The 26,459-nt window shown below is 47.4% G+C and overlaps 1 protein-coding gene across 2 annotated transcripts in view; it reads right to left on the bottom strand.

Annotated features, from left to right (window-relative positions):
* The window catches only part of oclnb (occludin b), a 50,427-nt gene extending 42,900 nt beyond the window's left edge, over positions 1-7,527 (bottom strand). The window contains exons 1-4 of one of the 2 annotated variants that reach the window (XM_038805409.1): positions 7,432-7,527; positions 7,014-7,146; positions 4,993-5,680; positions 2,468-2,629 (exon numbers count right to left, since the gene is read on the bottom strand). In XM_038805409.1, the coding sequence (XP_038661337.1) occupies positions 2,468-2,629; positions 4,993-5,680; positions 7,014-7,069 (906 nt within the window). In that variant the 5' untranslated portion in view covers positions 7,070-7,146; positions 7,432-7,527. Of the gene's footprint in view, positions 1-2,467; positions 2,630-4,992; positions 5,681-7,013; positions 7,147-7,248; positions 7,269-7,431 lie in introns of those variants that run through there. The other variant, XM_038805410.1, reaches the window with a different exon arrangement.
* Between the last annotated feature and the right edge of the window lie 18,932 nt (positions 7,528-26,459).

Genomic DNA, 26,459 nt, shown 5'->3' with positions numbered 1-26,459 from the left:
GCACCAGGTGATGTGGATTGGCTACGCTAAATTGCCCCTTAATTGGAAAAAAAAAAGAATTGGGCACTTTAAATTTTTTTTAAATTCAAAAAAATGAACACTTGCTTGAGTTTCAAAAGCTATAATTATCTCGACAGGAGTTTGTGAGCTCACAGTTTTATCGACAGTTTAAGGAGGCTATTAAAGTTCTAGCTGTCTTTTATGGAGTTGCAATAGAGGTTATTTGTTTTTATAAATGACCACCTGAGGAGAAGCTTTGATGGGTTTTATGAATGGGCGCTTTCAATCCCTGCGACCAAATGTGTACGAGCTGTATTAGATTGCCTGAGTTTATTTTTCTTCATTTCTGTATCGCAGTCCAGGTCTTCCCATGGGAGATATCCAATTGGTACGAGGCAAAAATGAGGGAGGGGATAAGTGACAGGCGCATGTGCTGGCATGGAAGGGACATGGCAGGGGGTGGCCTGAGTGAGGGCTAGAAAGCCTAACCACTTCTGAAACAACTATTACAAAGCCACGGAACCAAAGCAAGCCTTGGCACTTGCTTGTTGCTGTGGCTGCCTATCCTCTGTCCCACTAAGGAACCAATATGGTCACCGTAGAAACTTTTTGTTTTAAAATTTAGAGTACCCAAATCATTTTTTCCAATTAAGGGGCAATTTAGCATGGCCAATCCACCGAGCCTGCACATCTTTGGGTTGTGGGGGTGAAACGCACACAAACACAGGGAGAATGTGCAAACTCCATACGGACAGTGATCCAGAGCCAGGATCGAACCTGGGACCTCAGCGCCGTGAGGCAGCAATGCTGACCACTGCGCCACAGTGCTGCCCACCATAGAAACTTTTGACACAATCACAGAAAATACAGAGCTTGCAAATATCTCTTTGTAAACAATTAGTCATCATTCACCATGTCTGATATCAATACCTTATTGATGATACCTTACTTCATCATTCTTTTTGTTAATCATCCCTTTTATCTACAAAAACATGGGTCTGTATATTTCAAAGATTGAATATTGTATACATCGCCCATTTCTTATGTTTATGTATCCTCATGTATTTATTGTATGTTCTATGTTTTCATGTATGGAGCAATCGGCCTGGACTGTTCGTAGAACAATACTTTTCACTGTATCTTGGTACATGTGACAATAAATCTAAATTATGGTTACAGAAATGTACCATACATAAACACTGCATGTTGATATGTCAGTTTTGGTTGTTGCTGAAATTTCACTGCACATCTTGGTTAAAAAAAAAACATGGCAATGTTTTCAATGTCACTGGGGGAATCAAGACTCCCACTGGGAGAAAATCCTCGAGATAAATACTGGCAGCTGTTGATTGGATCTTTTCTTCTGCTCGGACTACTACCAGGCTAATTTCTCAGCCTGTCCAAACAGACCAGCAATGCTATGGGTTGTAGCCCATACAAGGTCTTTTTCTCCCAACCACTGTATCCCTGTCAAACTCTGGGGAAGGCACTAGAGTGTCAGAGCTGTGATTATGGACGAGATCTTCTGCTGTTCACACTGGCCTTTTGCAAACCACTTACAAATTGGGAAGTCCTACTATGTGCATTTGCATTTCCAAAAAGTGGTGCAGTCAACTATGACAAGAGGCCAAAATGCTATTAGGGCACTAAAGAAAAGAAAACAGACAATTACTTGCTCTCCATGAATTTGGTAGGCATAGTATTATGGTATGTATGTCCCCCAAAACAGAATAGTGGAATATAATTATTCAAGGGAACAGTTTAATCCAATCAGGCATCATTTTTCCTTCTATTGTAATGCAGTTTTCTCTATACAGGATTTGTGAAATTCTGTAACCATGTTGTACAGATCATTCCTTTCTAACCTGTTTATATCATGAGTGACTGGAGTGGATAGATTAATGACCACTATAAGATAGTAAATCAAATTTCTTTAAAACAAAAGCTTTTACAGGAAACCCAGTTATTTCTTTTGATACTTCAAATATTTGCAAGGTTTTTATTGACACTAATAATAACAATGATAATCGCTTATTGTCACAAGTAAGCTTCAATTAAGTTATTGTGAAAAGTCCCTAGCCGCCACATTCCGGGGCCTGTTCGGAAAGGCCGGTACGGGAATTGAACCCGCGCTGCTGGCATTGTTCTACATTACAAGGCAGCTGTTTAGCCCACTGTGCTAAACCAGCCCCTAGAGAACCACCAGAGAAATAACATGGAATTCTGCAATAGAGGATACAGCTTCCCACCATCAACCTTCATTTGTAACATATAAAATTAAAATAAAAACAGGAAACGCTGGACATAGTCGGTCAGGCAGCATCTCTGGAGCCAGAGAAACAGAGGCAACTGCAAGATCAGTTCTGATGAACATAGTTTCTCTCTCCTGAGAAGCTGGCTAGCCTGCTGCGCATTCCTAGTATTTCACATCTGGAATATGTTTGGCCAAATACAGAAAACGTCCTACCCAGTCTTCCACATTCGGAGGCACCTCATCCTGCATGTAGCTCTTATCCCACAGGATGTTTTCTTTACCATATCTCGTGATCTTGCTTCGTGTTTTAAAGGCAAAGAAGATGATTAGACCGAGAGCTATTACAATCAGGAATCCCATCACAATAGCAAGGGCCTAGCAAGAGAGACCAGAAAAAAAAGGTTAAAGGCCTGCATCAAGACAATATTATTGATCTGGCAACATAATATTATAAAGAGAAATTGAAAACTATTAATTGCCTAGTTATTTTAGGAAAATATTATAGAAAGTAGTTCACCTTTTAACATTTTAATTTGTTTCTGCAGACATATGGTTTAACTACCAGTGTAAACAATTCTTTATAATTTTGCATGCAAGTATTGTTTGAGACGTCACCAACTCATTTTGAAAGAATTCTCATCAGAACTGCCAAATAAACTAAGCAGACACATAAGAAAACACTTGTATGATCCGTTGTACATATAGCAGCGTTCACTGAATTGTTACAGTGCGGAAGGAGACCATTTGGCCGATCGTGACTCCACTAGCTCTCCAAATGAGCAATTCACTTCTCCTCATAACCCTGCATATTCTTCCTTTTCAGATAACTGTCTAATTCCCTTTGGAAGGCTTTGATTGAATCTGCCTCCACCACACTCTCAGCCAGTGAATTCTAGACCTTAACCATTCGCTGTATGAAAAAGTTATCTCACTTAGTTTTTGCTTCGTCTGCCAATTATGTTGAATCCATTTTCTCTTGTTCTCAATCTTTTCACGAGCGAGAACAGTTTCTCCCTCTCCCTCAAGCGGGCTAGAATACAAGACCAAGGATATACTTCTGAGGCTATACAAGGCTCTGGCCAGACTCCATTTGGAGTATTGTGAGCAGTTTTGGGCCCCGTATCCAAGGAAGGAGGGGCTGGCTTAGGAATGGGTCCAGAGCAGGTTCACAAGAATGATACCTGGAATGAAGAGCTCGTCGTACAAGGAACGGTTGAGGACTCTGGGTCTGTACTCATTGTAGTTTAGAAAGACGAGGGGGAATCTTACTGAAACTTACAGGATACTGTGTGGCCTGGATAGAGTGGACGTGGAGAGGATGTTTCCACTTGTAGGAAAAACTAGAACCTGGGGACACAATCTCAGATGAAAGGGATGATCCTTTAAGACAGGGATAGGGAGGACTTTCTTCAGCCAGAGAGTGGCGAATCTATGGAACTCTTTGCTGCAGAAGGTTGTGGAGGCCAAAATCACTGTCGTTAAGACAGAGATAGATAGGTTTTTGATCAATAAGGGGATCAGCGGTTATGGGGAGAAGGCAGGAGAATGGGGATGAGAAAAATATCAGCCATGATTGAATGGCGGTGCAGACTCGATGGGCCAAGTGGCCTAATTCTGCTCCTATGTTTTATGATCTTATGGTCTCTCCTCCGTCCAGTGCCATGATTCTGAATATGTACCTCCAACAAGTCTCTTCTCATTCTTCTTTTCTCTAAGGAAACAGTCCCAACTTCTTCATGACTGAAGTTCCTCATCCCTGCAATCATCTTCTCTACCGAGTAGTACTACACTTGGTATGCTCACCCAATGCCTGTGCCTATGTATTTACATTGTATATTTATGCATTTCCTATGTATTTTCCATGTGATGGAACGATCTGTCTAGACATTACGTAGATCAATACTTTTCACAGTACCTTGGTACATGTGACAATAATTCAAATTCATTCTCATCCATCTTTTCTGCACTCTCTCCAATGCCTTCACATTCTTATCAAATGATTGGCAAGAACTCGACTGGGAATAATTGTCTGGAGATGGAGATTTTATGTAGGAAATCCTGGCTATGATTACCTTTAACAAAACATACATTGCCCACAGACCATTTATTTTGTTAGTCACCTGACATGTGGAGGAGCTTGAGCGCCCAAAGCACCTCAGACATCAGGCAGAGCTTATTGAATTGTTTTCAAAAGACCGTTACTACTTAATACATCTAACAGCATCCTTTCCATTCATGTACGTCTAAAATGCAGGAATGCACAACAATTTTCATATGTCTTCAGCCTAACTCAGTTTTAACTATCTGAAAATAAGATTTGTGTTATCTTATTCCACATGTTAACCACATCTGATGTTTGCACTTTTGTCGAGTGAATAAAACATTTAATTATGAAATTATATATCAGACAAAAGTCCAATGATACACTACTGGAACAACACAACTAATTGCTGCTGAGATTTGTTACTTGTTTAGGGCACTGCAGGTCACGTAAATAGGTTTAAGTGCAAAATCCAGTTACCTCAACGACTCAAAATGAAGATACGCCACAGCACAATGTTCGCATTCTATCCCTACTTACTATGTTACTTCACTGAGCTCAGAATTTTCTATATGTTTAGACCCTAAGGTACCAGAGTGCACAGACAATATCTAGTGAGAAACAAAGTTGAAATACATAAAACAAGTTTAATTGAGCATATTGACTAGTTGCATATGAAATACATGAAAATACTTGCCTCTTGTGGCTCTACGACGCAGTAGTGATAGAGATATTGATTTGTGTAGACGCCACTGGTCGATGGGATGTAGAACTGGTTGCAGAGAGTAAGTAACTGATTGTAGAACACTGATCCTGCAGCCTGTGCTGTTGGATTCACTCCCATGATATAGACCATTGTAGCCACGAACATTATAAAACCAATGACTGCAGACACAATCATCAGAATTAAATAAAATTTCCTTGTTCTGGAAAGCCTGGCCTTAGAAACAAGTACGATAAAGACGATCAGAAGTCCGATAAAGCTGACAGCAGCTAGTGCGATCATGAAGCCTTTGGCAGCCCTTGGATCAGTGTAGCCACCTCCATATCCATACGCTCCAACTCCAGCACCATATCCATAGCCTGTACCAGAACCATAGCCTGCACCAGCACCCCCGTATCCACCATATCCACCATATCCCATGCCATTCCCTACCCCCATTCCTCCTCCATAATAGTCCATGTCCCAAGGTAATGTTGATGCCACACATGCAAAGATTCCGATGCTCATCACAATGATAAGGATAGCTAAAATTTTGATAATTCCTGGAGGGGAAGACCATTTGTAGAAGTACTGTGTTTCATCTGGATAATAGGAACCAGCAGGTTGGGATCGCATCTCTCCATCATATATATCTTTGCTTGGTGCATAGACTGAACCGTGGCTGTAATATTGGAGGTAAAAGAATTAATACAATACAGCCTATGCACGTCCACAACAAAATGGGTATTATTCTATCCAAAAATGTTTCCAAAATACAAAATTTAGTGTCCCAAGGACCAGCAATGAAGATCAATGGATCAGCAGATTCATCACTTCAAAGTGGAACATTCAAGACTGTTGCACTGCAATTTACCATTCAGACATTTGAAAACAGAAAAACATAAACTTTAACCAACTTAAAACAGAACTGGCCAGTGTATTTTAAAATAAATGTGGCCTAATATGACCTCATTTACTGGGTACAAATCCACTCATGTTCCCTAACAACTGCTATTCTGATGCAGAACAACTAGAGTAGCAATTAGCATGTTTTGATTACATCTGATGACCATTAAATTTAACAATGCAGCATGTGATAAATATCATGCAACAAAAATGTATGGGAGCAGGGTAGCACAGTGGTCAGCACTGCTGCCTGACAGCCCTAAGAACCTGGCTTCAATCCCTGCCCCAGGTCTTTGTCAGTGTGCAGTTTGCACATTCTCCCCATGTCTGCGTGGGTCTTACCCCCACAACCCAAAAAAGATGTGGTCAATTGGCCATGCTACATTGCCCTTAATTGGAAAAAAAGAATTGGGTAGTCTACATTTCCTTAACAAAGAAATAAATAATGCAAGGGAGAGTCATTTAAAGTTTTCCACTTTGCTGCGCACATCAAAGTCACATTAAAAAAATCTTTCACAGACAATCCATGACAAAAAAAAATACATAGCCTACTCAAACTTGTAGGCTCTTCCCATTCCTGTGGTAACCAAGTAGATACATACATATGCTGCATTGTGTAGCACTGAAACATTCAGACCAGTATGGTTCCAGTTTCTATCACTGGTCTATGCATTTAGCTCAATCAGGAATAGAGTCTGTTAAAATCTTTATCAACTGGAGCACTAGACCAGACATGGCCCAGTGCACCAAGATTCTAACTTTAGTTCTAAATTGAATATCAGCAGTTTATCGGATTTGGAGGTGGGATACCAACATATAGTTATTACTGCAAGCTACACAACTCTTAGTGAGCTTATTGTATTACTGTTGGTTATTGGGGCTATCTGAGCATGCCGTGTATCACTATTCAGTTCAATTTCATCGAGTTAAGTGCGGTGGAATCAAAGTAACCCAACACCTTCAGGGAAATGGTAGTCAATTGGAAACATTTATTTAAAAGTCTGAATTATGCCAGCTCAAAAAGTGTACCGATTCGGATATTAAATTGAGAAGTTAAAAGCAGAAGAGAAAACAAAGAGAAGCCAAAGTTGTGGGAGAGGAATACTCACTTGTACTCGCTGCCCGAGTGGTAAGGAGGTGGGCTGTCGAACGCTCGCCCCGACATCTTAACCTTTCTGAATTTAAACCCTCGGTGATCGTGTGGGGATTTCTTTTCTCTCCAACCTCAATTTCCGCTCAAACCTTAACAAACACCAAACAAACAACATCGGAATCAAAGCATCGAAATTCCTCCCCCACCCCCCATTCACACACACACACACACACTGGCACACAAAAGAATACCTATCTTCAACTCCGGTCAACGCATCGTGATAACAAGTAATTACTTTTTTTAGAAAGTGCGATATAAAACCGTCTAAATGCGGCATGTGCAATAAAAATATTAATTTCGCGCGTTAACAAATCAATTAAAGCCTTTTTGCAACATCTACAATTCTCTGGAAGTTGCACCGTCTCCGCACTTACCGCTGGTGCTGCTCCAACTACACCTGCTGCAGTTGAGCCTGACCTGCGAGTAAGAGGCCGAGGCCGAGCCCGCCCTCCTCCTGACGACAAGCTGCAAAACAACGAGCACATACCAAGGAGGCACGTCAGTCACAGGCAGACAGACCCCACCCTTAATGCAACCTGAGCGAGCTCCTCACCAGCTCAAAAACTAGCAGCTTTCAGTGACCGAGGTATCAAAAAAACGAGTTAATTAATTACAAAATAATCTTAAAAACCGCACTCATGTTGTTTATAATGTTGGTCCTCTTGTGTTTATATGGGGCCTTCAACAGACCATGCGAAGAAAACATCCACTCCTGCTCGCTTGTGTTTACTGATGTCTCCTTGCCCTTTTTTTTTGCTCGTATTTTATCCCTTTAATCACATTTATTTCAAAAGTTTCATGTTTCTCCAGAATAGCTCCTCGCCGGGTATTGGGGAGGTATTTCCATAACCCGAGACAGAGACTGTTGTGTAATGCCTCAGTGATCTGTAAATAGAAACTGGGAAGATCCGAAATGTGTGTCACCAGGGCACTCCCTATTTTAGAGATAAATAAACAGGATCTGTAGAAACTTATCATCCGGCATTATTATTTATTTTTTTCTAAAATTTAGAGTGCCCAGTTTTTTTTTTCCAATTAAGGGGCAATTCAGCATGGCCAATCCACCTAACCCACACATCCCTGGGCTGTGAAAACCCATGCAAACACAGGGAGAATGCTCAAACTCCATGGGTTGGGATTGAACCTGCATCCTCGTAGACAGCAGGGCTAACCACTAGGCCATCCTGCTGCACCATCAGTTGGTATTATAAAGGACAGAGTTGTTGTTTGGCGAACTGACCTGCATGTTGGGAAGGCCAAAACCTCCAATGTGTCTACATGTCATGATTACTGATTGGTTTTGTCAACTTGGACATCAGGTGCTACATTGTACATTCTGCATTTCATACACGGTCACACAGGTTGCATCGAGGGGGAAAAGATGGCTGAATAAAGTCAGTGAATTAGGTCAAAACGAATCTTGTTAAAAGTCTCATCATTGATGGGTCTGACACTGCCTACCTCCCCATGAGCCATCAATCCTCTTATCAATCATCAAGCCATTATTTCCCTTACCATCGCCAACTTCATGTCCTCTGGAGATCCTCCATGCACCCTCACTGATTCCAATCTCATGCCACCCGCCCAAACCCACACAGCCCATCTTTCCTTTCCAAGATAAATAAAGAGGAGTACCATGGTAGGCAGTGTTTCAGCCTGCTCTTGCCCTGTTGATTTATTTCTTCCTTTCTCTTCTTTTCCCACCAATATCTGCCATGCTTATAACTCCCTCTGCCACTTGAAAAGTTTTCACTTTCCAAACCTTTTTGTTTTCCCTTTATAAATTTAGAGTACCCAATTCATTTTTTCCAATTGAGGGACAATTTAGCATCTAGCCTCCACACAGACAGTGACCCAGAGCCAGGATCAAACCTGGGACCTTGGCGCCGTGGGGCAGCAGCATTAACCCACTGCGCATTTGCACTTTCCAAACCTTAATGGTGAAAATTGCCTTTGCACCATGGACATCTAGTTTGCATCTGCCTTGAACAGAGGCCTGTTGCTCGTTCTGCATGAGTGCTTAACACTCAATTTGGCTCTGTTTCGTTACTTAGCTTTGGAGTCGTCAGGTATCGTTAAGATACCACCACAAAGTTTCAAGGTCAAGTTCAAAGCAATAAAACCATACACCAATTAGTAAGTTCAAACAAGACACGTTTATTATGTTACAATAATCTACTAATTATGCATATAAACTATAAGACTAGGCTAATCCTACCACTACTAGGCCAAATACTTATCTGGATAAGGGGACTGCCGGATCAGGGAACAACGTCTTCTAGCTTTGTCCAGGGTCCGCAGGCTTCCAGTGGTTATGGTCTAAAGGGGTCAGGAGTGTCTATTCCCGTAGCATGCGTTGTGACTTACTTGCTGGCGGCTTCTGCTCAGATCTCTCCTGCACAAGGTTCTCCTGCTGCAATGGCATTCTGCTGGGAGGGCTAGCTGGTCAAGGAGAGGCTGACAGAGAGCTGGTCGAGGAGAGGCTGGCAGAGAGAACGAGCTGGGGTCGGGGTCTCTGTTTTATACTCCTCTCAGGGTCTTGCGCCCACCTGGGCGGACCCTCTATACTCTTGTAATCGATTGGGTCTGTTCCCAATCGATTGATTTGAATTCCCCAATAGCAGGGCAGTTGTTCGATCACTGGGGCGGTTCTTGGGACTTATTGTTTTGGGCTTCTTTGGCGCCGAAAAGTCTGGTCTTCCATTCAATGTATCGATTAGTGTTAACTTGTTTATTTTGTGCCTGGGGATCGCCCGGTATCACCTCATTAATATGTTAACTGTTTTCTTTTCATGGTGCTGTCTGGTTTCTGCAACAGCCAAAACTGATTTCTGCAGCAGTCCAAATATACAAGCGCTCTGCAAGCTGCTTGCTTTTTACAACATGTCCATTTTCCCTGTATTCCTTGCAATCTTCCATTTTGTGTTTGAGCAGTGGTCACCCCAGGTGGCTACAGGCCCAAACAGTTTCCATATACCACTGCGGTCCTTTATTTGGTTAGTCTTGTTTATGCTTAGAAAACTTCTCCTTTAACTCCACTCACTTCCTTCAAATAAAAGTGTCATTACTAATATTCTCTTGAGGCTGTCAGTTAACGTGGTGCACAGTCAACTGGAAGTTCCCAAGCCGGCCGAGTAGAAGTTGTGTTATGTTACTGTTCCTGTGCAACCATGGAATAACTTTTAAAGTGCCAGCGCACTTAAATGAATAGACGATACAGAACAAAATATATAAAAGAGAACTTTGGGACTCCATGTGGATCCTCGCTACGCCTGTCTCCTCATGGGGCATATGAGACATTGTTTGTTCCTGTTCTACTCCAGACCCATCATTTTCACTTAATCCATTTCCAACTCTTCCCTTTCTTTCTGCAACTTCACTAACTCCATTTCTAGGGACAGGCTGTCAACTAATATCTCCTCCAAGTCCATTGAGTTCCACATTTGCCTTAGAATTTACAGTGCAGAAGGAGGCCATTCGGCCCATCGAGTCTGCACTGGCCCTTACAAAGAGCACCCTACTCACGCCCACTTCTCTACCCTATCCCCGTATCCCCACTTAAACATTTTGGACACTGAGGGCAATTTATCATGACCAATCCACCTAACCCGCATTTCATTGGACTGTGGGAGAAAACTGGAGCACCCAGAGGAAACTCATGCAGACACGGGGAGAGCGTGCAGACACCGCACAGACAGTGATCCAGCAGGGAATCGAACCTGGGACTGTGAAGCAACAGTGCTAACCACTATGCTACTGTGCTCTCCCACTTTGTCTCATTCTACTTTCTGTAAAGACACCATTTCATTCCGTCAGTTTTTTTTGTCATATCTATTGTATTGATCCTGCCTTCTAGAAGAGAACCATAGACCCTTTAAGGGGAGGTGGTAGTATTGTCACTGGACTAGTAATTGAGAGATCCAGAATAGCTTCTCGGCCTTTTGGTAAGCTGAGCTTGAGGTCTGGATCTAGTATGTCTCTTTTGTGGGGACCAGGATTTGGATTCAATTTTTGTTTGGAGCAGGCAAGGAGCTGGATTAGGGGTTTGCCCTTGTCCACACTCTGAGCTCCGGCTTTGTAACTCTGATAAAATAATTTTTAAAAATTGAAAGATTCAGGGCAATGCTCTGGGGACCCGGGTTCAAATCCCATCACTATATATGGTGAAATTTGAATTCAGTAAAATTTAGTTTGGAATTGAAAGTCTAATAATTACCATAAAACCATTCACTAATCCCCTTTAAAGAAGGAAACCTGCCATCCTTACTTGATCTAGAGATGCCAGATCCACTGAAATGTAGTCATGGGCACTTAGGGACAGGCAATAAATGCTGGGCCAACTCACTCTTCCAACCTCTTCCATCGGGCAGGAGATACAAAAGTCTGAGAACACACACTAAAAGATTCAAAAACAGCTTCTTTCCTGCTGTTACCAGACTCCTAAACGACCCTCATATGGACTGATCAGATGTCTTCTACTGAGTAATACTACACTCAAATATGCTTCACCCGATGCCTGTGTCTCTGTATCTGCATTGTGTATTTTATGTTTGCCCTATGTATTTTCTTTTCATGCATGGAATGATCTGCCTGAACAATACTTTTCACTGTACCTCAGCACACGTGACAATACGGTAGCATAGTGGTTAGCACAATTGCTTCACAGCTCCAGGGTCCCAGGTTCGATTCCCCGCTGGGTCACTGTTTGTGAGGCGTCTGCATGTTCTCCCCGTGTGTGCGTGGGTTTCCTCCGGGTGCTCCGGTTTCCTCCCACAGTCCAAAGATGTGCAGGTTAGGTGGATTGGCCATGCTAAATTGCATTTAGTGTCCAAAATTGCCCTTAGTGTTGGGTGTGGTTACTGGGTTATGGGGATCGGGTGGAGATGTGGGCCTGGGTGGGGTGCTCTTTCCAAGAGCTGGTGCAGACTCGATGGGCTGAATTGCCTCCTTCTGTACTGTAAATTCTATGAAATAAAAAGAACATTGAAAAGTTATGGCACAGAAAGAGCCCATTGTGTCTGAAACGGCTGGAAAATTGTAATAATATTCCAGCACCTTTCTTTCTTTCCTCAACTGAAGATTCTGCTCCACTGTGGCTCACAACATCCTTAACTGTGTCATTGAATCATGGAATTTACAGTACAGAAGGAGGCCATTTAAAAATGAAATGAAAATCGCTTATTGTCACGAGTAGGCTTCAATGAAGTTACTGTGAAAAGCCCCTAGTTGCCACATTCCGGCGCCTGTCCGGGGAGGCTGGTACGGGAATCGAACCGTGCTGCTGACCTGCTTGGTCTGCTTTAAAAGCCAGCGATTTAGCCCAGTGAGCTAAACTAGCCCCTGGTTTGGCCCATCGAGTCTGCAGAAGCCCTTGAAAAGTACCTAACCCCACGCCTCCACTTTATCACCGTAACCCACTAGCTCCACCTAACCTTTTTCATACATTAAGGGGCAATTTATCATGGCCAATCCACTTAACCTGCACATCTTTGGATTGTGGGAGGAAACCGGAGCACCTGGAGGAAACCCACACAGACACGGGGAGAAAGTACACACACCACACAGACAGTCACCCGGGGGCAGAATTGAACCCGGGACACTGGAACTGTGAGGCAGCAGTGTTAACCACTGTGTCATCATGTCCATCCCATTTCCCACACTTCTGCCCTTTGTGACAATAATAAAGATTATTATTATCTTTCCCCTTCCTCCCAGAACAAAGATTTCCCATATTCACTCTGCCAGCCTCCACAGTCAATGGGTGATTGTTTCCCATCTTTGCCACCTCCAGCACTGTGCCCAACCAAGCATATCTTCCTCCCCACTTTCTGAAGGGAATGTTCCCTCCACAATATTCATCTATGGGTTCCGTCACTACCAACATCCACTCTCCTTCCCATGGGATTTTCCTATGCAAGTGTTGGAGATACAACAACTACCCTATTAGCTTCTTCCTTCCCACTGTCCAGATCCTCAAGAACTCTTTCCAGGTTACAGATAATTGGTCTCAAATAATATTCACTATCCATATTGCAGACTCCACCCATTGAGGAAAGCAAGTTAAGATTGAGTGATAATTTTGATGAGCAGATCTACTCAGTCTGCAAGAATGATTCTCAGTTTCCACTTGATTGTTGTGGTGAATGTATTATACCAATAATCCACCAGTGTATTTGTATCTGTGCTGTTGCCCTTGTATATTTGTATCTGTGCTATGCTGTTGCCCTTGTCGGCTTCTTCTATGGGCCATTTTATGGCATTATCCATAGGGGAATATATTGGGGCATGATTGGGCTCCGCCAATGGCTCCTCCCCTTGAAGGGAGGTATAAAGAGCGGTCGACCTGTAGGCGGTTCTCAGTATTGGTTCAGTCACAGGCAGGCACTGTTCTAAATTGATTAAAGCCACGGTTTACTTCTACTCATGTCTCGAGTGAATTGATGGTTGCACCAATTTAATCAACTTAAACGCAACTATGGAATCGGCCCTCAAACCTGACCGACTGGAACTCAATCCGCAGGCCGCAGAGGCGAAATAAATTTTTTCGCACTGGCTCTGGTGCTTCAAGGCCTATCTCGCAGCCTTCTTCACGCCTTCCGTCACCGATGAACTGAAGCTGAGCCTCCTCCACGCACGGGTGAGCCATCGAATCTCTGTTCAACTCGACGGAGCCTCTTCCTATGCAGACGCCCTTGCGATGCTCGAACGCCTCTATGTACCGTCCGTGAACGAGGTCTACGCACGAAAAATCCTCACCACTCACTGCCAGCGTTCCGGGGAATCGCTAGAATACTACCTACGCAACCTCAAAAGTCCTTGCACGCAGCTGCAACTACCAGGCCGTTACGGCCACTCAACATATGGAACTCGCCGTCCGAGACGTCTACGTGGCGGGAGTTCGGTCCAACTATGTGAGACAGCGCCTACTCGAAAAGGGGGCCCTGGACCTGGATCAGTAGGTAAAGATAGCCTCCTCTCTGGAAGTAGCGTTCCAGAGCCTTAACGAGTTCCCGGCTGACCACGCGACCCCCTCGTGGACCCCCGACCAAAGACTACCGAGGCCTGTGCCGCGCGGCCGCCCACCCATCATGGGAGGCTACCCTGCTATTTCTGCGGCCAGTCCCAACACCTCTGGCAGCACTGCCCGGCCCGTAACGCGAACTGCAGCAGCTGCGGGAGAAAAGGACATTTCGCCAAAGTTTGCCTGGCCAGGTCCAAGAACTCTAACTCACAGGCCCGATCCTCAGACTCACAGGCCCGCAGACCCCGCAGTGTGGCAGCGTGTCTGCCGACTCTACCCCCTGCAGATGCGTCATCAGCCTCGTGCTATCCATGGGGGCAGCCATCTTCCAGCCCTCACAGCACGTGCGACTCACGGGGGCCACCATCTTGGCCACCCTCCCCCACACGGCCGGCCACGTGCGATCCATGGGGCCGCCATCTTGGACGCCATCTTTCTCACGCCCGCCACGCTCGACCAACGGGGGCCGCCATCTTGGCCACCATCTGCTATGCCGCTCGACGCTTACAACCCACAAGGGCAGCCATCGCGGAGCCGCCCCAGCACCTCCGACCATGCCGACTACCCACAAGTCAGCGTGGTCACCCTGGACCAGTCGCGACCCAAGCATCTCCGGAACTCTATGATGACCCTCCGGGTAAACGGGCATGAGACGCCTTGCCTTTCCGACTCCGGGAGCACAGAGAGCTTCATTCACCCGGACATGGTAAGACGCTGCTCGCTCACAATTTTCCCGGTGCACCAAACCATCTCCCTCGCCTCTGGGTTGCAAATCCAAGGGTGCAATACCGCAATGGGCAGCACGGTAGCATGGTGGTTAGCATAAATGCTTCACAGCTCCAGGGTCCCAGGTTCGGTTCCCAGCTGGGTCACTGTCTGTGCGGAGTCTGCACGTCCTCCCCGTGTGTGCGTGGGTTTCCTCCGGGTGCTCCGGTTTCCTCCCACAGTCCAAAGATGTGCGGGTTAGGTGGATTGGCCATGCTAAATTGCCCGTAGTGTCCTAATAAAAGTAAGGTTAAGGGGGAGGTTGTTGGGTTACGGGTATAGGGTGGATACGTGGGTTTGAGTAGGGTGATCATGGCTCGGCACAACATTGAGGGCCGAAGGGCCTGTTCTGTACTGTACTGTTCTATGTTCTATGTTCTATAACCTTAGCAATACAGGGTGCCGGGTACGCCAATTTTAAATTATATGTGCTCCCAGACCTCTGCGCTCCTCTCCTATTAGGACTAGATTTCCAATGCAACCTCAGGAGCCCCAACCCTGAAGTTCAGGGAGCTCCTACCCCCACTCACCATATGCAGCCTCGCGACCCTAAAAGTCGACCCTCCCCCGCTCTTCGCAAACCTCACCGCTGACTGCAAACCAGTCGCTACCAGAAGCAGGCGGTATAGCATACAGGACAGGACTTTTATTAGGTCCGAGGTCCAGCGACTCTTGCGGGAGGGAGTCATTGAGGCCAGCAATAGCCCCTGGAGAGCTCAGGTGGTGGTCCTCAAGACCGGGGAAAAGAACCGGATGGTAGTAGATTACAGCCAAACCATAAACCGGTACACGCAACTTGATGTGTACCCCCTTCCCCGGATTGCAGACATGGTAAACCAGATCGCACACTACCGGGTGTTCTCCAAGGTGGATCTGAAGTCTGCATACCACCAGCTCCCAATCCGCCCGGAGGACCGCCACTACATGACTTTTGAGGCAGACGGCCGCGTTTTCCACTTCCTCTGGGTCCCCTTTGGCATCACGAACGGGGTTTCGGTGTTCCAAAGAACAGTGGACCGAATGGTGGACCAGTACAGGCTGCGGGCCACATTTCCATACCTGGACAATGTCACTATCTGTGGCCATGATCAGCAGGACCATGACGCCAACCTCCACAGATTTCTCCAAACCGCCCAAACCCTAAACCTCAGACAAAACAAGGAGAAATGAATTTTCCGCACAACCAGACTAGCCATCTTCGGCTACGTCGTGGAAAACAGGGTTCTAGGACCCGAAACTGACCATATGCGCCCCCTTCTGCAGCTTCCCCGCCCCCACTGTCCCAAGGCCCTGAAGAGGTGCTTCGGGTTCTTTTCATATTATACCCAGTGGGTCCCCAACTATGCGGACAAAGCCCCCCCACTAATCAAGGCCACCATCTTCCCACTGGCAACTGAGGCCCGCCAGGCCTTCAGCTGCATCAAGGTGGACATCACCAAAGCCACAATGCGCGCGGTGGACGTGTCCGTCCCCTTCCAGGTGGAGAGCGATGCACCAGAGGTCGCTCTCGCCGCTACCCTCAATCAAGCAGGCAGACTGGTAGCGTTTTTTTCACGTACCCTCACCACCTCCGAAATTCTGCACTCCTCAGTCGAGAAGGAGGCCCAAGCCATCGTGGAAGCCGTATGGCACTGGAGGCACTGCCTCGCTGGTAGGTTTACCCTCATCACCGACCAACGACCGGTAGCCTTCATGTTCGACAATACGCAGCGCAGCAAAATCAAGAACGAAAAGATCTTGAGGTGGAGGATCGAACTCTCCACCTATAATTACGATATAGTATATCGTCCTGGGAAGTTCAACAAGCCCCCAGATGCCCTGTCCCGCGGCACATGCGCCAGCGCACAAGGTGACCGATTACAGGTTTGTTATAACCTGCCTGCTTACCATTGGCTGGGGACTAATGACAATTCCACAACCCTGTGGCAGTATGAGCTTCCCCAATGAGAGGGGGGGGGGGGCGGAGAAATCATTAGCAGACTCCCTGCATAAATAGAGCTGGCCAGTTTGAAACCAGGAGAGAGAGGAGTGAGCAGCAAGGGAAGTTGCTGCTGCTGTTGTATATATATGTTATTGTAAATAAATGTTATTTCTTTGTATCCTGAAAACTCGTGCTGGATTCTTCGTGGCCCTCACAAAAGGGCTATCCACGATGACCTCTGCCATCCTGGGGTCACCCGGCTTATCCACTATATCAAGGCCCGCAACCTGCCCTACTCCACTGTGGAGGTCAGAGCCATGACCAGGGACTGCCAGATCTGTGCGGAGTGTAAACCGCACTTCTATTGACCAGATAAGGCCCACCTGGTAAAGGCATCCCGGCCCTTTGAGAGCCTCAGTATCGATTTCAAAGGGCCCCTCCCCTCCAATAACCACAATACATATTTCCTCAATATTATTGATGAGTTCTCCCGCTTCCTCTTTGCAATCCCTTGCCCCGACATGACCACGTCCACCATCATTAAAGCCCTACATAGTGTCTTCATCCTGTTTAGTTTCCCCAATTATGTCCACAGTGACCGGGGCTTGTCATTCATGAGCGACGAACTGCGTCAGTATCTGCTCAGTAAGGGCATCGCCTCGAGCAGGAGTACCAATTATAACCCCAGGTGAAACGGGCAGGTGGAGAGGGAGAACGCGATGGCCTGGAAGATCGTCCTACTGACCCTGCGGTCCAGAAATCTCCCAGTTTCTCACTGGCAGGAGGTCCTCCCCGATGCGCTCCACTCTATTAGGTCCCTACTTTGCACGGCCACAAACGAGACCCCTCATGACCGCCTATTTGTTTTCCCTAGGAGATCCACCTCAGGGGCCTCGCTTCCGTCCTAGCTGAAGACACCGGGGCCAGTCCTACTCAGAAAGCACGTCAGGAGCCATAAGTCCGATCCTCTGGTAGAGAGGGTCCAGGTCCTACACTCCAACCCCCAGTACGCTTTTATATCAAACACCCCGATGGCCGACAGGATACGGTCTCTCTCCGGGACCTGGCGCCAGCCGGTTCCACAACCACCGCCACCGCCCCTCCACCATATCCCGCCCAACCTACCATGACCAGCGCCCCCGCCCCTATATGGCTCCCACGCTCCCTCCCACCCGCCAACCCCCCTTCACCGATCCAGAGGAATGAAGCTCCAGAAGAGACGCTCCCGGAGTCCACGTCTGTACCCGCACCGGCGCCCCTTACTACCGATGCCAGCACGGACGGGTTCAACACCTGGGCCAGCAACAACGCCAGAGCTTCGGCGATCAAAGTGCACAATCCGTGCGCTGGACCGGCAGAACGTATGAACCCGTCACCCCCGCCGGACTTCATTTTTTTAACAGGAGGTGAATGTGGTGAATGTATTATACCAATAATCCACCAGTGTATTTGTATCTGTGCTGTTGCCCTTGTATTTGTATCTGTGCTATGCTATTGCCCTTGTGGGCTTCTCCTATGGGAGAACATAGGGGAATATGTTGGGGCATGTATGGGCTCCGACCATGGCTCCTCCCTTTGAAGGGAGGTACAAAGAGCAGTCGACCTGTAGGCGGTTCGCAGTATTGGTTCAGTTGCAGGCAGGCACTGTTCTAAGGGGCTGTTTAGCTCACAGGGCTAAATCGCTGGCTTTTAAAGCAGACCAAGGCAAGCCAGCAGCACGGTTCGATTCCCGTAACAGCCTCCCCGAACAGGCGCCGGAATGTGGCGACTAGGGGCTTTTCACAGTAACTTCATTGAAGCCTACTCGTGACAATAAGCGATTTTCATTTCATTTTCATTTCAAGTTAATTAAAGCCACAGTTTACTTCTACTCATGTCTCGAGTGAATTGATGGTCGCATCAATTATTTGCCCCATTCCCACTTTTACCCCTCTTTCCTGGCTTCCTGCAATCTTCCAATTAAGTTCAGCAGAAGCTTGAGGAACAACATTTCTCATCTGCTTCTGTACTTGTTGAAAAACTGTTACACCTGTTACATTTCCTCTTTGTGATGAAAGGGCACTGACCTGAAATATAAGGTCTCTTGCTCTCTCAATAGATACCACTTGGCATAATGGATATTTGCAGTATTTTCTGTTTTTATTGTAAAATATATATTGTTTTATAATCCAGCATTTGTTTATGTGTTTGCAGCTTAATCATAGGGTTATCTCACCATGGTTGCAATTTGCCTGAAATAATTACGGTCAGTTGACAGTTTGTATCAACAGAGTTGTGACGATCACTTACTGGACAAACACAGAATCTGCTCGCTCCTAACCCGGGGAAGTTGATAGCAATTCTGAGATTACTGAAGTCTTCCCAACAGAATTTTGATCTTTATAGCTTATAAAAAATATTACTGTACTCCAGCATGTTGTGATCCATTAAAAGTCACCAAACACTCCCGATAAAATTAGGCAGCTGAATTAAAAAAAAAATTTGAATGGAGTTTTTGCATAATTTTATCTCACTCTGGGTGATTAGCACGGCTGCCTCATGGCGCCGAGAACCCGGGCTCGATCCCCGTCCATGTGGAGTTTGCAAATTTTCCCCGTGTTTGCGTGGGTCTCAGCCCCACAACGCAAAGATGTGCAGGGTGGGTGGATTTAAAAAAAAATCTAAGTCTTGTTCACCGACAAAATAAACATTGGGGCGGGGGGTCCCGGCGAAGCAGAGTGGTGCCAACCACTCCGGCGTCGGGCCTCCCCAAAGGTGCGGATTTCTCTGCACCTTTAGGGGCTAGGCCCGCGCTGGAGTGGCTCCCCCTCCGCCGGCCGGCGCAAACGGCCTTTGGCTCCACGCCGATCGGTGTCGGAGCTGGCCGAAAGGCCTTCGTCGGTCAGCGTGAGTCTGCACATGCGCCGGAGCGTCAGCGGCCGCTGATGTCACCACCGGCACATGTGCAGTGGAGCGGGTCTCTTCTGCCTCCGCCATGGTGGAGGCCGTGGCGGTGGCAGAAGAAAAAGAGTGACCACTCGGCACAGGCCCACCCGCCGATCGGTGGGCCCCAGTCGTGGGCCAGGCCACTGTGGGGGCACCCCCCGGGGTCCGATCGCCCCGCCCCCCGACCCTGCGACAGCCTCATTTCCCATTTCCTTACTTAGAACATACAGTGGAGAAGGAGGCCATTCGGCCTATCGAGTCTGCACCGACCCACTTAACCCCTCACCTCCATCCTGTCCCCGTAGCCCAATAACCCCTCCTATCCATTTTGGACACGAAGGGCAATTTAGCATGGCCAATCCACCTAACCTGCATGTCTTTGGACTGTGGTAGGAAATCAGAGCACCCGGAGGAAACCTACGCAGACACAAGGAGAATGTGCAGACTCCACACAGACAGTGACCCAGCGGGGGATCGAACCTGGGACCCTGGTGCTGTGAAGCCACAGTGCTATCCACTTGTGCTGCCCAATTACTTCCATTATTCTCTTTTACTTCCATTATTCTCTTTAACACTTTAAATAAAATGTCCTCTTTCTACAAAAGTCCTCTCATATCCAAACTACAAACCTATCCTTTCAGTTGTAGAAGTGCCTGGTGTGTTTTTCCAACTTTTTCTGGTTTAATTTAAATTTCCTGTCCTTACACCTTAAGCATAGAACTAGTTGCCAAACTGGTTTTGCTACTCTGGGCAGGCAACTAAACAAAGAGCCTTCTTGTCCAAGGGCGGATACCAACACCAGCAATCTCACTTTAAAATGAAGAGTCACTCTACACATTTTAACCCACAATTCAAAATGGTTTAACCCGAGTACTTCCTCAGCGACCTTCTTCTGTGCGAATTATACTGTTGTTTCTCAAGAGATCTGTGGTAGTCACCACTGTTGTATTGTAGTATCAGAGGCACAGAAGCTCCAGATCCTTTACACGTGGCTGAGCTCCAATATCTTTCCCCTCATCCGGGTCGCGCTGACCTATGCTGAGGCCATGGCGCTACTGAAGGAGAACTGCGCTCAGCAGACCAACAAACTCTACTCCAGCCACCTACTGCTCACGCGGCATCAACTCCCCGGTGAGTCTGTGGAAGATTTCTGGCGTGCCCTGGCGAGGGACTGCGATTGCCAGGCCGTTTCAGCCATTGAACATTCTGAACTTCTAATTAGAAACGCGTTCGTTACTGGCATAGGGTCAGCTTACATCCGCCAGCACCTCTTAGAAGGGTCTACCCTCGACCTTGCCGCGACCAAGAAGCTAGCGATCTCACTCACGGTCGCCTCCCGCAATGTACAGGCCTATGCCCCCGACCGCACGGCCCACCCCTCCTGGGCATCGTGGACCCCGCCAGCTGCCGCCCGCAGCCAACCCCAGGCCTGCGCTGCGCGGCAGCCAACCAATCCCGGGGGACCCAAGTGCTACTTCTGTGGACAGCCAAAACACCCCCGGCAGCGCTGCCTGGCGCAGAACGCGCTCTGCAAGGCCTGCGGGAAGAAAGGACATTTCGCTGCTGTGTGCCAGGCCCGCTCAATCGCCGCTATTGTCCCTGCACCCCCCACGTGCGACCCTCGGGCGCCGCCATCTTCCTCACCTCTGACCATGTGCGGCCCGTGGGTGTCACCATCTTGCTCGCCTCACAACACGTCGGCCTGTGGGCGCCGCCATCTTTAACGCCACGCGCCACGTGTGCACCATGGGCACTGCCATATTCCCCACCTCAGGACCCCTGCTCGTCGGGCACCTCATCGGGCCGCTCAACGCCTGCAACTGCCACCGACCAGCCGCGTCTCGTCTCCATCACTATCGACCAGTCCCGACCGCACAGCCTCGCGACCGCGTCGACAACAGTGAAGGTCGATTGGCAGGAGACATCCTGCCTTCTGGACTCCGGGAGCACTGAGAGCTTCATCCACCCCAATACGGTAAGGCGCTGCTCCCTCACGGTACACTCTATCAACCAGAAAATCTCTCTGGCCTCCGGATCCCATTCTGTGGCGATCCGGCGGTACTGCACTGCCACCCTCACCATCCAGGGCGTAGAGTTCAGCGGCTTCCAGCTCTACGTCCTCCCCAATCTCTGTGCTGCCTTGCTACTCGGCCTGGACTTCCAGTGCAACCTCCAGAGTCTAACCTTAAAATTTGGCAGACCCCTACCACCCCTTACTGTCTGCGGCCTCACGACCCTTAAGGTCGACCCGCCTTCTCTATTTGGGAAACCTCACCCCGGATTGCAAACCTGTCGCCACCAGAAGCAGACGGCACAGCGCCCAGGACAGGACATTCATCAGGTCTGAGGTCCAGCGACTGCTACGGGAAGGCATTATCGAGGCCAGCAAGAGCCCCTGGAGAGCTCAAGTGGTAGTTGTAAAAACTGGGGAGAAGAACAGGATGGTCGTCGACTACAGTCAGACCATCAATCAGTACACGCAGCTCGACGCGTACCTTCCCTTGCATATTTGATATGGTCAATCAGATTGTACAGTACCGGGCTTATCGACAGTGGGCCTGAAATGTACCTACCATCAGCTCCCCATTCACAAGGCGGACCGCCCGTAAACCGCTTTTGAAGCGGACGGCCGCCTTTACCACTTCCTTAGGGTCCCCTTCGGCATCACCAACGGGGTCTCGGTCTTCCAACGGAGATGGACCGAATGGTTGACCGGTACGGACTGCGGGCCACGTTTCCGTACCTGGACAACATCACCATCTGTGGCCACGACCAGCAGGACCACGATGCTAACCTTTCCAAATTCCTCCACACCGCCAAACTCCTCAACCTAACCTACAACAAGGAGAAGTGCGTGTTCAGCACTAATCGATTAGCCATCCTCGGCTATGTGGTTCAAAATGGGCATCTAGGGCCCGACCCCAATTGCATGCACCCCTCATGGAATTCCCCCTTCCCCAACGCCCTCGAACGAAGCCTGGGGTTCTTCTCGTACTACGCCCAGTGGGTCTCTAACTATGCGGACAAGGCCCGCCCACTCATTCACTCCACCATTTTCCCACTGATGGTCGAGGCTCACCAGGCTGTCAACCGTATCAGGACCAACATTGCCAAGGCCGCGATGCGCGCGGTCGACGAGACGCTCCCCGTCCAAGTCGAGAGCGATGCATCATACGTCGCTCTGGTCGCCACCCTCAACTGGGCAGGCAGGTCCGTGGCATTCTTTTCACGCACCCTCCACGTCTCCGAAATTCGGTACTCCTCTGTCGAAAAGGAGGCCCAAGCCATAGTAGAAGCTGTGCGACATTGGAGGTATTACCTGGCCGGCAGGAGATTCACTCTCCTCACTGACCAACGGTCGGTTGCCTTCATGTTCAACAACACACAATGGGGCAAGAACAAAAATGATAAGATCTTGAGGTGGAGGATCGAGCTCTCCACCTACAATTACGAGATTTTGTATTGACCAGGTAAGCTCAACGAGCCCCGCGATGCCCTATCCCGAGAGACATATGCCAGCGCACGAGTTGACCGACTCCGGACCCTGCACGACGACTTCTGCCACCCAGGGGTCACCCATTTTTTCACTTCATAAAGTCCCGCAATCTGCCCTACTCCATCGAGGAAGTCAGGGCTATCACCAGAGACTGCCAAGTCTGCGCGGAGTGTAAACCGCACTTCTACCGACCAGACTGAGCACACCTGGTGAAGGCCTCCCGCCCCTTTGAATGCCTCACTGTGGATTTCAAAGGGCCCCTCCCCTCCACCGATCAAAACACGTACTTTCTTAACGTGGTCGGCGAATACTCCAGAGTCCCCTTCGCCATCCCATGCCCCGATATAACGTCTGGCACCATCATCAAAGCCCTCAACACCATCTTTGCTCTGTTTGGTTTCCACGCCTACGTCCACAGCAACCGGGGATCCTCATTTATGAGCGATGAGCTGCGCCAGTAACTGCTCAACAGGTAAACAGGCAGGTGGAGCGGGAGAATGGGACGGTCTGGAAGGCCGTCCAGCTGGCCCTACGGTCCAGAGATCTCCCGGCCTCCCGCTGGCAGGAGGTCCTCCCCGATGCCCTTCATTCCATTCGGTAGCGCCTTTGCACTGCGACTAACGAAACTGCCCATGAACATCTCTTTGCCTTCCCCAGTGTTTGCTTTTCAAGTGTGTAGCCACCTGGGTTGGCCACAGTCTGAGGATAGTGATGATGATAGTGAGCAAGAGCGTCACAGTCAAAGGTTTGGTGGGGATCTATTTAAATATGTCCAAGCATTGCCAAGGTTTGATGAGAAGGATGTAGAAGCCTTTTTCATTTCATTTGAGAAGGTAGCTAAACAAATGAAATGGCCAAAGGACATGTGGGTTTTACTGATTCAAACATAGTTGGTTTGGTAGAGCTAGTTAATTGTTTGCATCACTATCAGAGGATGTATCTGGGACATATGAAGAGGTAAAAAAATAATCCATCTTAGGTGCATATGAACTAGTGCCGGAAGCCTAGACAAAGGTTTAGCCATTTAAGGAAAGAACCTGGTCAAACATACATAAAGTTTGAAAGGCTCAAACAGAGTAATTTTGATGGGTGGATAAGGGCTTTGAAAATAGACCAAACATATGAAGCTCTCAGAGAAATTATACTTTTGGAGGAGTTTAAAAATACTATTCCTGATGTATTGAGAACTCATGTGGAAGAGCAGAGGGTTAAAACTATGAGATTAGCAGCAGAAATGGCAGATGATTATAATTAGTTCATAAATCAAAGTTTGGTTTCCGACATCAGTTTCAGCCTGTGAGGGATAGAAACTGGGGAAAGGAGAAATACTCAAGTGGTAGAGGTAAAGGGGATCTGATGGGCGATAATAAAGATAGTGTACCTCAGATTTAAAAAGAAATCCAGTAGGGTGGAAGAGAAATGAAAAATTTCAGATGTTTTTCTGTAATAAACTAGGCCATGTAAAGTCACAGTATTGGGGCTTGAAGAAAAGCACTGGGAAGGCTGATGTGGTAAAACAGGATAAGCCAGTGGGTTTTGTTAAAGTGGTAAAGGAAAGCCCAATTGAAGTGAAGGAGTTGCAAAAGAATGTACAGCCTGATGAAATGAAATGAAAAATGAAATGATCAAGAGGTGATTGATAAGAAGATGCCAGATTTCTTCAAAGAATTTACTTGTGTGGGTAAAGTTTACTCATATGTACCAGGAGGAATAGGTAAAGAAGTCAGAATTTTTAGAGATACGGGAGCTAGTCAATCTTTGATGGTACGAGATGAGGAGTTATGTAGTTTGGGAGGAATATTGCCAGAAAAGGTGATAATATGTGTAATTCAAGGGGAGAAGAGTAGTGTTCCATTATATAAGGTGAGGTACCATGAGGCAGCAGTGCTAACCACTGCATCACCATGCTGCCCCTAAATTTGCTACCTCTTATCCTAAGACTGTGACCTCTCATTCTAGAATGCCCCACAAGAGGAAGAAACCGCTTCATGTCTACTTTATCCATACCTTTTTTCATCTTGTATACCACAATTTGATTTCCCCTCATTCTTCCAAAATCTCGATAGTATAGGCCTAAACTGTTCAATCTCTCTTCATACGACAAACTCCTCATCTCTGGAATCAATGTAGTGAACCTCCTCTGAACTGTCTCTAATGCCCTTACATCGTTCCTCAAATAAGGGGATCAAAACTGTGCACAATACTCCAGATGTGGTCTCAGCAATGCCTTGTATAGCTGCAACAACACTTCCTTACCTTTATACTCTATTCCTTTAGCTATAAATGCCAACATTCCATTTGCTTTCTTTATTACCTGCTGCACCTGGAGGCTAGTTTTGTGTGAGAAGTTATTGGCATGGGGAGGCATGGTAGCGCAGTGGTTAGCACTGCTGTCCCACTACGTCGAGGACCCGAATTCAATCTGCCTGGGTCACTTTGTGGCGTTTGCTCATTCTCCCTGTGTCAGCATGGATCTCACCCCCACAATCCAAAGATGTGCAGGATAGGTGGATTGGCCATGATAAAAAATTGTCCCTTAATTGGAAACATTTAAAAAAAGTATTGGCAAAGCGGTTAGCACTGCTGCCTCACAGCGCCAGGCTCCTGTGTTTGATTCTGACCTTGGGTCAGTGTGTAGTTTTCACATTTTCTCTGTGTCTGTGTGGGTTTCCACCAGGTGCTCCGGTTTCCCTCCCACAGTCCGAAGATGTGCAGGTTAGGTGGATTGACCATGATAAATTGTCGCTTGGAGTCCAAAATGTTGGGTGGAATTTGTAGCCACCTAAGATGGACACTGGGCTACCAAAATGGAGAACTGCTAAGGCTGCAGGGAGAAAACAGTCTTAGTAAGGACAAGCAGTTTGCAGAAGGCTAATTAGCATTCTGCACGTACAAAACCAGTTTATGGCCAGGTGCAGGATCTCAGCTTAAGGTGTAAATGGCAACAACGATTTGCATAGTAATGAGGTGATCCAGATCTGGGCCCACACAATAGAAACATTTGGGTTTGAATGGATACTTTGAGTGGACGCCCAGACGAAACGGCACCAGAAGTATCCATCACAAAGAACCCTAGAGACCGCCCCACCCATCGAGAAGAGACCCTCAGATTGGGGGTTTGGAAAATATCGATTGGGAGAAGACCCAATCGATACCTAGCAGGTGAAAGAGCCCGCCCCAAAGGGCACGGACCTCTCGGACCTATAAAAAGAAGGTCAAGCACATGATTCGGTCTGTTGCTTCCAGACTCCGGCCTAGGCTGTTGCATCCTGAC

This window comes from Scyliorhinus canicula, chromosome 8, assembly GCF_902713615.1.
Source record: "Scyliorhinus canicula chromosome 8, sScyCan1.1, whole genome shotgun sequence".
In the NCBI taxonomy this organism is placed as follows: Eukaryota; Metazoa; Chordata; class Chondrichthyes; order Carcharhiniformes; family Scyliorhinidae; genus Scyliorhinus; species Scyliorhinus canicula.
Note: the sequence above shows the minus strand (reverse complement) of the source record. Positions and strands in the feature narration are given on the sequence as shown.